The 12,654-nt window shown below is 38.6% G+C and overlaps 1 protein-coding gene across 3 annotated transcripts in view; it reads left to right on the forward strand.

The window, feature by feature from the left end:
• The window catches only part of cep112 (centrosomal protein 112), a 473,259-nt gene that overhangs the window by 220,264 nt on the left and 240,341 nt on the right, over nucleotides 1-12,654 (forward strand). For all 3 annotated transcript variants that reach the window (XM_061974375.1, XM_061974374.2, XM_061974373.2), the window contains one exon: nucleotides 3,808-3,915. In XM_061974375.1, coding sequence (XP_061830359.1) covers nucleotides 3,808-3,915 — 108 coding nt within the window. The remainder of the gene's footprint in view (nucleotides 1-3,807; nucleotides 3,916-12,654) is intronic.

Raw genomic sequence — 12,654 nt, forward strand, 5'->3', positions numbered from 1 at the left:
ATCTAACATAATAGTGAGAGTCCAGTCCATAGTGGATCTAACATAATAGTGAGAGTCCAGTCCATAGTGGATCTAACATAATAGTGTGAGAGTCCAGTCCATAGTGGATCTATCATAATAGTGAGAGTCCAGTCCATAGTGGATCTAACATAATTTTGTGAGAGTCCAGTCCATAGTGGATCTAACATAGGAGTGAGAGTCCTGTCCATAGTGGATCTAACATAATAGTGAGAGTTCAGTCCGTAGTGGATCTAACATAATAGTGAGAGTCCAGTCCATAGTGGATCTAACATAATAGTGAGAGTCTAGTCCATAGTGGATCTAACATAATAGTGTGAGAGTCCAGTCCATAGTGGATCTAACATAATAGTGTGAGAGTCCAGTCCATAGTGGATCTAGCATAATAGTGAGAGTCCAGTCTATAGTAGATCTAACATAATAGTGAGAGTTCAGTCCATAGTGGGTCTAACATAATAGTGTGAGAGTGCAGTCCATGGTGGATCTAACATAATAGTGAGAGTCCAGTCCATAGTGAATCTAACATAATAGTGAGAGTCCAGTCCATAGTGGATCTAACATAATAGTAAGAGTTCAGTCCATAGTGGATCTAACATAATAGTGAGAGTCCAGTCCATAGTGGATATAACATAATAGTAAGAGTTCAGTCCATAGTGGATCTAACATAATAGTGTGAGAGTCCAGTCCATAGTGGATCTAACATAATAGTGAGAGTCCAGTCCATAGTGGATCTAACATAATAGTGAGAGTCCAGTCCATAGTGGATCTAACATAATAGTAAGAGTTCAGTCCATAGTGGATCTAACATAATAGTGTGAGAGTCCAGTCCATAGTGGATCTAACATAATAGTAAGAGTTCAGTCCATAGTGGATCTAACATAATAGTGAGAGTTCAGTCCATAGTGGATCTAACATAATAGTGAGAGTCCAGTCCATAGTGGATCTAACATACTAGTGAGAGTCCAGTCCATAGTGGATCTAACATAATAGTGTGAGAGTCCAGTCCATAGTGGATCTAACATAATAGTGAGAGTCCAGTCCATAGTGGATCTAACATAAAAGTGTGAGAGTCCAGTCCATAGTGGATCCAACATAATAGTAAGAGTCCAGTCCATAGTGGATCTAACATAATAGTAAGAGTTCAGTCCATAGTGGATCTAACATAATAGTGAGAGTCCAGTCCATAGTGGATCTAACATAATAGTAAGAGTTCAGTCCATAGTGGATCTAATATAATAGTAAGAGTTCAGTCCATAGTGGATCTAACATAATAGTGTGAGAGTCCAGTCCATAGTGGATCTAACATAATAGTGTGAGAGTCCAGTCCATAGTGGATCTAACATAATAGTGAGAGTTCAGTCCATAGTGGATCTAACATAATAGTGTGAATGTCCAGTCCATAGTGGATCTAACATAATAGTGAGAGTCCAGTCCATAGTGAATCTAACATAATTTTGTGAGAGTCCAGTCCATAGTGGATCTAACATAGGAGTGAGAGTCCTGTCCATAGTGGATCTAACATAATAGTGAGAGTTCAGTCCGTAGTGGATCTAACATAATAGTGAGAGTCCAGTCCATAGTGGATCTAACATAATAGTGAGAGTCTAGTCCATAGTGGATCTAACATAATAGTGTGAGAGTCCAGTCCATAGTGGATCTAACATAATAGTGTGAGAGTCCAGTCCATAGTGGATCTAACATAATAGTGTGAGAGTCCAGTCCATAGTGGATCTAACATAATAGTGAGAGTCCAGTCCATAGTGGATCTAACATAATATTGTGAGAGTCCAGTCCATAGTGGATCTAACATAATAGTGAGAGTCCGGTCCATAGTGGATCTAACATAATAGTGAGAGTCCAGTCCATAGTGGATCTAACATAATAGTGAGAGTCCAGTCCATAGTGGATCTAACATAATAGTGTGAGAGTCCAGTCCATAGTGGATCTAACATAATAGTGAGAGTCCAGTCCATAGTGGATCTAACATAATAGTGAGAGTCCAGTCCATAGTGGATCTAACATAATAGTGTGAGAGTCCAGTCCATAGTGGATCTAACATAATAGTGTGAGAGTCCAGTCCATAGTGGATCTAACATAATAGTGTGAGAGTCCAGTCCATAGTGGATCTAACATAATAGTGTGAGAGTCCAGTCCATAGTGGATCTAACATAAGAGTGAGAGTCCAGTCCATAGTGGATCTAACATAATAGTGAGAGTTCAGTCCATAGTGGATTTAACATAGTAGTGTGAGAGTCCAGTCCATAGTGGATCTAACATAATAGTGAGAGTCCAGTCCATAGTGGATCTAACATAATAGTGAGAGTCCAGTCCACAGTGGATCTAACATAATAGTGAGAGTCCAGTCCATAGTGGATCTAACATAATAGTGAGAGTCCAGTCCATAGTGGATCTAACATAATAGTGAGGGTCCAGTCCATAGTGGATCTAACATAATAGTAAGAGTCCAGTCCACAGTGGATCTAACATAATAGTGAGAGTCCAGTCCATAGTGGATCTAACATAATAGTGAGAGTCCAGTCCATAGTGGATCTAACATAATAGTGAGAGTCCAGTCCATAGTGGATCTAACATAGGAGTGAGAGTCCTGTCCATAGTGGATCTAACATAATAGTGAGAGTCCAGTCCATAGTGGATCTAACATAATAGTGAGAGTCCAGTCCATAGTAGATCTAACATAATAGTAAGAGTCCAGTCCATAGTGGATCTAACATAATAGTGTGAGAGTACAGTCCATAGTGCATCTAACATAATAGTTTGAGAGTCCAGTCCATAGTGGATCTAACATAATAGTGAGAGTCCAGTCCATAGTGGATCTAACATAATAGTGAGAGTCCAGTCCATAGTGGATCTAACATAATAGTGTGAGAGTCCAGTCCATAGTGGATCTAACATAATAGTGAGAGTCCAGTACATAGTGGATCCAACATAATAGTGAGAGTCCAGTCCATAGTGGATCTAACATAATAGTGAGAGTCCAGTCCATAGTGGATCTAACATAATAGTGTGAGAGTCCAGTCCATAGTGGATCTATCATAATAGTGAGAGTCCAATCCATAGTGGATCTAACATAATTTTGTGAGAGCCCAGTCCATAGTGGATCTAACATAGGAATGAGAGTCCTGTCCATAGTGGATCTAACATAATAGTGAGAGTCCAGTCCATAGTGGATCTAACATACTAGTGTGAGAGTCCAGTCCATAGTGGATCTAACATAATAGTGTGAGAGTCCAGTCCATAGTGGAATATAACATAATAGTGAGAGTCCAATCCATAGTGGATCCAACATAATAGTAAGAGTCCAGTCCATAGTGGATCTAACATAATAGTGAGAGTCCAGTCCATAGTGGATCTAACATAATAGTGTGAGAGTCCAGTCCATAGTGGATCTAACATAATAGTGTGAGAGTCCAGTCCGTAGTGGATCTAACATAATAGTAAGAGTCCAGTCCATAGTGGGGCCAGCAGGAAACCATCCCGAGCGGAGACGGGTCAGCAGCACAGAGATGTCCCCAACCGATGCACAGGCACTTCATCCATGGCCACTGGGGCAGAGGAGAAAAGAAAAGAAACGGCAGATCAACTGGTCTAAAAGGGGGGTCTATTTAAAGGCTAGAGTATACAAATGAGTTTTAAGATGGGACTTAAATGCTTCTACATAAAAAGTTTTGGACGATCCAAGTCATGCAGACCAAGCTCCCTCCACCCTGGGAAAGGTGTGTACTCCACCCGAGTGGCCTTCTCGTTATTGTTCATTCATTTCTCCCGCAGATGGAGAAAGTTGAAGAGGACCTCCAGCGCTCCAGGTGCCTCCGTGAAAACCAAACAAAGGAGTTCTCGCAGCAACTCGATGCCGTCAGAGAAAAATTTGAGCAGCAGGTCTGTTGACTTACCTTTTAACTCCGCATGTCGCCAGCGCCTCCTGCATTTCCAGGGCGATATAATCCTGCTGGAAAGTGTTCCGTCCTGCTGTCATTTCCACAATAGTCACATTCCTTTCTTCTCGCCAGCCGTAGTCACTCACGTCCAAATGGAATCATCTCCGTGTTATTCCTCTCCCATCTGATTTCTATCAAGTTCATTTCTCGTGATAAGGGACACGCTTTTGATTAAGCTTCGATTGCGTCTCGATAGCTTGTCCGTTGCCAAAGGAAGAATGGAAATATAATAATAATCTGCATTGCAGATGCGCTGTGACCCTATCATTGCATCCGTCCTCTTCTATTAGAGGTCTACAACCCGTTTTCACAAGTCATTTAAATCCTCTTCACTGACTCAATGACTAATTTTACGGAGTACTGGATTCAATTAAGCTCCAGCTTGGGAAAATGTATTAAAGAGGCCTTGCAGGAACCAATTATGCTTAAGAAACCGAAGGTAAAGTAAAGTGTATGCTATTTCTGATGCTATGTAAACACAAACAAACATGATACAGATAATAGTCAACTGGCTTTTTGTCTAAACAAGTGCACTGCAAAAAGTCAGTGTTCGAAAAACAAGAAAAAAAAATACTAAAATTAAGGGTATTTTATTTGAACTAAGCAAAATTATCTACCAATAGAACAAGAGAATTCGGCTTGTCAAGACTTTCCAAAACAAGTCAAATTAAAGCTGCAAGCAGCGTTGGTCGGGCCCGCGTATTTGGCAGGTGCTAGTCCTAAATGTCCCAATACTTTAGTGAAGTTTTAGTCCCAAGTGGCCCATTACTTTTGTCCAGTTTTCGTCGTAAGTGTCCCAATACTTTTGTCCAGTTGTAGTCCTAAGTGTCCCAATACTTTTGTCCAGTGGTAATCCGAAGTGTCCCAATACTTTTGTCAAAATGTAGTCCTAAGTGTCCCAATACTTTTGTCCAATGTAGGTGTCCCAATACTTTTGTCCAGTGGTAGTCCTAAGTCTCCCAATACTTTTGTCAAGTTTAGGCGTATGTGTCCCAATACTTTTATCCAGTGTAAGTGTCCCAATACTTTTGTCCAGTGGTAGTCCTAAGTGTCCCAATACTTTTGTCAAGTTGTAGTCCCAAGTGTCCCAATACTTTTTTCCAATGTAAGTGTCCCAATACTTTTGTCCAGTGGTAGTCCAAAGTTTCCCAATACTGTTGTCTACGTTTAGTCCTAAGTGTCCCAATACTTTTGTCAAGTTTTAGCTACAAGTGTCCCAATACTTTTGTTCAGTGTAAGTGTCCCAATACTTTTGTCCAGTGGTAGTCCTAAGTTTCCCAATACTGTTGTCTACTTTTAGTCGTAAGTGTCCCAATACTTTTGTCCAGTGGTAATCCGAAGTGTCCCAATACTTTTGTCAAAATGTAGTCCTAAGTGTCCCAATACTTTTGTCCAATGTAGGTGTCCCAATACTTTTGTCCAGTGGTAGTCCTAAGTCTCCCAATACTTTTGTCAAGTTTAGGCGTATGTGTCCCAATACTTTTATCCAGTGTAAGTGTCCCAATACTTTTGTCCAGTGGTAGTCCTAAGTGTCCCAATACTTTTGTCAAGTTGTAGTCCCAAGTGTCCCAATACTTTTTTCCAATGTAAGTGTCCCAATACTTTTGTCCAGTGGTAGTCCAAAGTTTCCCAATACTGTTGTCTACGTTTAGTCCTAAGTGTCCCAATACTTTTGTCAAGTTTTAGCTACAAGTGTCCCAATACTTTTGTTCAGTGTAAGTGTCCCAATACTTTTGTCCAGTGGTAGTCCAAAGTTTCCCAATACTGTTGTCTACTTTTAGTCGTAAGTGTCCCAATACTTTTGTCCAGTGGTAATCCGAAGTGTCCCAATACTTTTGTCAAAATGTAGTCCTAAGTGTCCCAATACTTTTGTCCAATGTAGGTGTCCCAATACTTTTGTCCAGTGGTAGTCCTAAGTCTCCCAATACTTTTGTCAAGTTTAGGCGTATGTGTCCCAATACTTTTTTCCAGTGTAAGTGTCCCAATACTTTTGTCCAGTGGTAGTCCTAAGTGTCCCAATACTTTTGTCAAGTTGTAGTCCCAAGTGTCCCAATACTTTTTTCCAATGTAAGTGTCCCAATACTTTTGTCCAGTGGTAGTCCAAAGTTTCCCAATACTGTTGTCTACGTTTAGTCCTAAGTGTCCCAATACTTTTGTCAAGTTTTAGCTACAAGTGTCCCAATACTTTTGTTCAGTGTAAGTGTCCCAATACTTTTGTCCAGTGGTAGTCCTAAGTTTCCCAATACTGTTGTCTACTTTTAGTCGTAAGTGTCCCAATACTTTTGTCATGCTGTAGTCGTAAGTGTCCCAATACTTTTGTCTACTTTTAGTCCGAAGTGTCCCAAGACTTTTGTCTAGTGTACCTACCTTGTCTGCATTGTGTGGGCACGCTGGTGCTTCCTGCTTTTAAGCAGCCATCTTAAAAAAACAGCAGCGCAGCAGCATCAGCGCAGCGGTTCTTTGAAGGGTCATAAAATCAAAACCGGAGCAGTTAGAAAAACGCTGTTCTGTTATTGTATACACAAGGGTTCAATCTCTCTCCTGTGTTAGTTTGAAGCCGAAACGACAAATGCGCTCAGAGGAGTTTTTGAAGGAAGGTGACCGGTTTTTACAAAAATGTTGTTTTGAAGGGGGAATAGCAAACTTCCTGTAGATTTTTGCTGGGGATTGTCAATTTATGAAATGTAGGTCTAAGTGAGACCTACATAGAGGTGTTTGTTTCATGTCTCTCCGACCTTCCCAGTCGAAGTTACAGGCAGTTTTGTCATTTTTTTCTTCCGAGGAGCAGTTTTTTTTCCGTTTTATTCAAAAATTGCTCTAGAACGCAATTGTGAGATTTGGGGTTACGTTTTTTATTAGATCGCAATTTTTGCCAGTCCTGATGTGTGCGTTCAGTTTGGTGAGTTTTGGAGCATGTTAAGAGGGTGAAAATACAGCTCAAAGAGGCAAAAGTGACTGTTTTTAGTACTTTTTTGTCTTAAAGGGGGAATTGCCAACTTCCTGTTGATTTTTGCCCGAGAATGTACCATTAATGAAATTTAGGTCTAAGTCAGACCTACATAGAGGTTTTTGTTTCATGTCTCTCCGACCTTCCTAGTGGGAGTTACAGGCAGTCTAGTTTTTTTTCTTCCTAGGGGGCGCTAGAGCGTATTTTGATTTTTGGGGTTTGGTTTTTTTATCAAACGGCAATTTTCGCCAGCCCTGATGTGTGGGTCAAATATGGTGAGTTTTGAAGCATGTTAAGTGGGTCAAATTACAGCTCAAAGAGGCGGCCGGTATAATAATAATAAAGATTAAAGCTGCAAGCAGCGTTGGTCGGGCCCGCGTATTTGGCAGGTGCTAGTCCTAAGTGTCCCAATACTTTTGTCAAGTTGTAGTCCCAAGTGTCCCAAAACTTTTGTCCAGTGGTAGGCCTAAGTGTCCCAATACTTTAGTCTACTTTTAGTGCGAAGTGTCCCAATACTTTTGTCTACTTGTAGTCTGAAGTGTCCCAAGACTTTTGTCTAGTGTACCTACCTTGTCTGCATTGTGTGGGCACGCTGGTGCTTCCTGCTTTTAAGCAGCCATCTTGAGAAAACAGCAGCGCAACAGCATCAGCGCAGCGGTTTTTGAAGGCTCATCAAATCAAAACCGGAGCAGTTAGAAAAATTATTTCGGTTCAATCTCTCTCCTGTGTTAGTTTGAAGCCGAAACGACAAACGCGCTCAGAGGAGATAATGTTTGAAGAGAAGTGACCGGTTTATAAAAAAAAATTGTTTTGAAGGGGAAATTGCAAACTTCCTGTTGATTTTTGCTGAGGGTTGTCAATCTATGAAATGTAGGTCTAAGTAAGACCTACATAGAGGTTTCATGTCTCTCCGACTTTCCCAGTGGGAGTTACAGGCAGTTTTGTCATTATTTTCTTCCGAGGAGCAGTTTTTTCTCCGTTTTATTCAAAAATTGCTCTAGAGCGCAATTTTTAAATTTGGGGTTAGGTTTTTTTATTAGATCGCAATTTTTGCCAGTCCTGATGTGTGTGTTCAGTTTGGTGAGTTTTGAAGCATGTTAAGGGGGTCAAATTACAGCTCAAAGAGGCAAAAGTGACTGTTTTTTGTACTTCTTTGTCTTGAAGGGGGAATTGCCAACTTCCTGTTGATTTTAGCCCGACAATGTGCTATTATGAAATGTAGGTCTAAGTCAGACCTACATAGAGGTTTTTGTTTCATGTCTCTCCGAGCTTCCTAGTGGGAGTTACAGGCAGTCTGGTTTTTTTTTTTCCTAGGGGGCGCTAGAGCGCAATTTTGAGTTTTGTGGTTCGTTTTTTTTTTAAAAAAGGCAATTTTCGCAGGTCCTGATGTGTGGGTCAAATATGGTGAGTTTTGAAGCATGTTAAGTGGGTCAAATTACAGTTTAGTGTGGCGGCGGAAGAATAAAGAATAAAACCTTACAAATACAATAGGTCCTTATGTCCCATTGCATAAGGACTCCGGAGTCCTTATACAATGGGCCATGCGGGCCCTAATTAGCTAACCTCAATGAACCCAAAAATACCTTAAAGGGGAACATTATCACAATTTCAGAAGGGTTAAAACCATTAAAAATCAGTTCCCAGTGGCTTATTTCATTTTTCGAAGTTTTTTTCAAAATGTTACCCATCACGCAATATCCCTAAAAAAAAGCTTCAAAGTGCCTGATTTTAACCATCGTTATACACACCCGTCCATTTTCCTGTGACGTCACATAGTGATGCCAATACAAACCTTATTTGAGATATTTCATCTTACTTAGATTTCACTTTTTGCTGTGTAGGCCTTCAGTGATGTCCGACTTCAATGATTACCTCTCAAAATTGCATCATTGATGTCACCACATGACCATTGTTGGAGAAATACTAGACAGGAACACATTTACGCCCTACGGGTTATTTTCTGGTGCATTTAAAAATCAATTAAAACGCATCAGCAATTAAAACATATCTTATGTGGTGCTGTCAAAATTAAAATTGCAAAAAAACATAATAAAAGTGAAAAAAGAAAATATTGGAACTCACTATTCGACGCCGTATAAGCCAGTGGTACCCCTCGTCGGCGGCTTATTCGAGTGGAAATGGCGAACATTTCCATAGTTCATTGTCAGAACAGCTGAGCTAGCTTTGATTGATTGATTGATTGAAACTTTTATTAGGTAGATTGCACAGTACAGTACATATTCCGTACAATTGACCACTAAATGGTAACACCCCAATAAGTTTTTCCACTTGTTTAAGTCAGGGTCCATGTTAATCAATTCATGGCTTCCGGGGTTGGCCGACATGGTCTCACAAAATGTAGTTTCTCTTTAAAGGGGAACATTATCACAATTTCAGAAGGGTTAAAACCATTAAAAATCAGTTCCCAGTGGCTTATTTCATTTTTCGAAGTTTTTTTCAAAATGTTACCCATCACGCAATTTCCCTAAAAAAAGCTTCAAAGTGCCTGATTCTAATTAGTTACTATGGTCATCTACGTCACAGCAGCTCAGACGAGGCACCAAGCAGTGTGGGCGGGACGCGTTTCCACAGACGCGGAAGGAGACTTTCACAACAAAGTTCTAAAGCTTAGTGATATATCAGATTGTAGGTGGGGTTTATTTTGTACCCTTCGCGTCCATATTTCACTGTTTGTTGCATTTTTGTTGCGTTTCACTTGATTGTAAAATATGTCGATCGAAAGGGGGTGTGACGTTCATATGTTGTCAATATTCAATGTTTTATCGTTCATAGACAAATGTAAATGTCATAACGTTTTTAGCATTCAATCAGACATTATTGTGAAGTTTTTGTCATGACTGGGTCCTGGGTGTTTTGCTTTTCGGAAAGTTGGCTCGGGCGAGACGGGAATGTAAGTACATAATTTATTTTAAAATTACTAAAACAAAAAGAAGTAAACAAAAGGCGCGCACAATGGCGGAGAACAAACTATGAAACCAAAAAGACTATAAACATGGAACAAAAACATACTTTGGCAGGGGACATGAAGCATGATCGGGGCGGTATAGCTCGGTTGGTAGAGCGGCCGTGCCAGCAACTTGAGGGTTGCAGGTTCGATCCCCGCTTCCGCCATCCTAGTCACTGTCGTTGTGTCCTTGGGCAAGACACTTTACCAACCTGCTCCCAGTGCCACCCACACTGGTTTAAATGTAACTTAGATATTGGGTTTCACTATGTAAAGCGCTTTGAGTCACTCGAGAAAAAGCGCTATATAAATATAATTCACTTCACTTCACACTTCACATCTAAGAGGATGAAGAGTGTGTAGAGCATAATTGTGGGATGTCGTCAGAACGACAAACTGAAAACAATGAACTTAAATACTATAGACATGATTAACGAAAACAGGTGCGTGACTCAAAACGTGAAACGGGTGCGTGACGTGACAGGTGAAAACTGATGGTTGCTATGGTGACAAAACAAAACAAAAGTGCACAAAAAGTCTAAAAACAAAACCGAACATGACTAAAACAAAACATGTTCACACAGACATGACAGTTTTGTATTAAATGTCCCTAAAAATAGATATACCGGCCCCCAGACACATTTTTTTCTGTAAATGTGGCCCCCGAGTCAAAATAATTGCCCAGGCCTGATGTAAATAGGCATGAACATAAAAAAAGACTCATTGAAGGAGAAGGTGTGTACAAACATACATACTAGTGATGGGTTGATGAGGCGTCATGAAGCGTTCCGACACATTGCAAAACTGTATTGATACTGTGTCGATACTGTGTCACTAAATACTGACATCTGCTGGACATTAAAAATCCCTACAGGCAACCTATGGACCGACTCAACTGACACTGATTTGATGCCCTAGTACAGGGGTCACCAACCTTTTTGAAACCAAAAACTACTTCTTGGGTACTGATTAATGCGAAGGGCTACCAGTTTGATACACACTTAAATAAATAAATATATTGTCATTTGTAAGTTACACGTAAGTGTGATTTAAACAAGAATAGCTAAATAAATTTATATATATTAAAAAAATGGGTATTTCTGTCTGTCATTCCGTCGTACATTTTTTTTTCCTTTTACAGAAGGTTTTTTGTAGAGAATAAATTATGAAAAAAAACACTTAATTGAACGGTTTAAAAGAGGAGAAAACACGAAAAAAAAAAAAAAAATTTTTTTTGAAACATAGTTTATCTTCAATTTCGACTCTTTAAAATTCAAAATTCAACTGACAAAAAGAAGAGAAAAACTAGCTTATTTGAATCTTTTTGAAAAAATAAAAATAAAAATTTATGGAACATCATTAGTAATTTTTCTTGATTAAGATACATTTTAGAATTTTGATGACATGTTTTTAAATTGGTTAAAATCCAATCTGCACTTTGTTAGAATATTCAACAAATTGGACCAAGCTATATTTCTAACAAAGACAAATCAGTATTTCTTCTAGATTTTCCAGAAGAAAAATTTGAAAAGAAATTCAAAATACTTTGAAATAAGATTTAAATTTGATTCTACAGATTTTCTAGATTTGCCAGAATAATTTTTTGGAATTTTAATCATAGTAAGTTTAAAGAAATATTTCACAAATATTCTTCGTCGAAAAAACAGAAGCTAAAATATTTATTATTCTTTACAATAAAAAATAAATACATTTACCCACACTGGTTTAAATGTAACTTAGATATTGGGTTTCACTATGTAAAGCGCTTTGAGTCACTAGAGAAAAAGCGCTATATAAATATAATTCACTTCACTTCACACTTCACATCTAAGAGGATGAAGAATGTGTAGAGCATAATTGTGGGATGTCGTCAGAACGACAAACTGAAAACAATGAACTTAAATACTATAGACATGATTAACGAAAACAGGTGCGTGACTCAAAACGTGAAACGGGTGCGTGACGTGACAGGTGAAAACTAATAGTTGCTATGGTAACAAAACAAAAGTGCACAAAAAAGTCCAAAAACAAAACCGAACATGACTAAATTTAGATTTAAATTTGATTCTACAGATTTTCTAGATTTGCCAGAATAATTTTTTTGAATTTTAATCATAGTAAGTTTAAAGAAATATTTCACAAATATTCTTCGTCGAAAAAACAGAAGCTAAAATATTTATTATTCTTTACAATAAAAAAATAAATACATTTACTTGAACATTGATTTAAATTGTCAGGAAAGAAGAGGAAGAAATTTAAAAGGTAAAAAGGTATATTTGTTTCAAAATCCTAAAATCATTTTTAAGGTTGTATTTTTTCTCTAAAATTGTATTTCTAAAAGTAATAAGAAGCAAAGTAAAAAAATAAATGAATTTATTTAAACAAGTGAAGACCCATCCATCCATCCATTTTCTACCGCTTATTCCAAGTGAAGACCAAGTCTTTAAAATATTTTCTTGGATTTTTGAGTTTTGTCTCTTTTAGAATTAAAAATGTCGAGCAAAGCGAGACCAGCTTGCTAGTAAATAAATACAATTTAAAAAATAGAGGCAGCTCACTGGTAAGTGCTGCTCTTTGAGCTATTTTTAGAACAGGCCAGCGGGCGACTGATCTGGTCCTTACGGGCTACCTGGTGACCGCGGGCACCGCGTTGGTGACCCCTGCCCTAGTATATACAATAATATAAACCAAGTCATTGTATTTCATTTAGGATTATTTCATATCTTCATTTAAATAAAAATATATTTGTATCTTTTTTAGATACAGTC

Source organism: Nerophis lumbriciformis, linkage group LG22 (genome assembly GCF_033978685.3).
Source record: "Nerophis lumbriciformis linkage group LG22, RoL_Nlum_v2.1, whole genome shotgun sequence".
Taxonomy (NCBI): Eukaryota; Metazoa; Chordata; class Actinopteri; order Syngnathiformes; family Syngnathidae; genus Nerophis; species Nerophis lumbriciformis.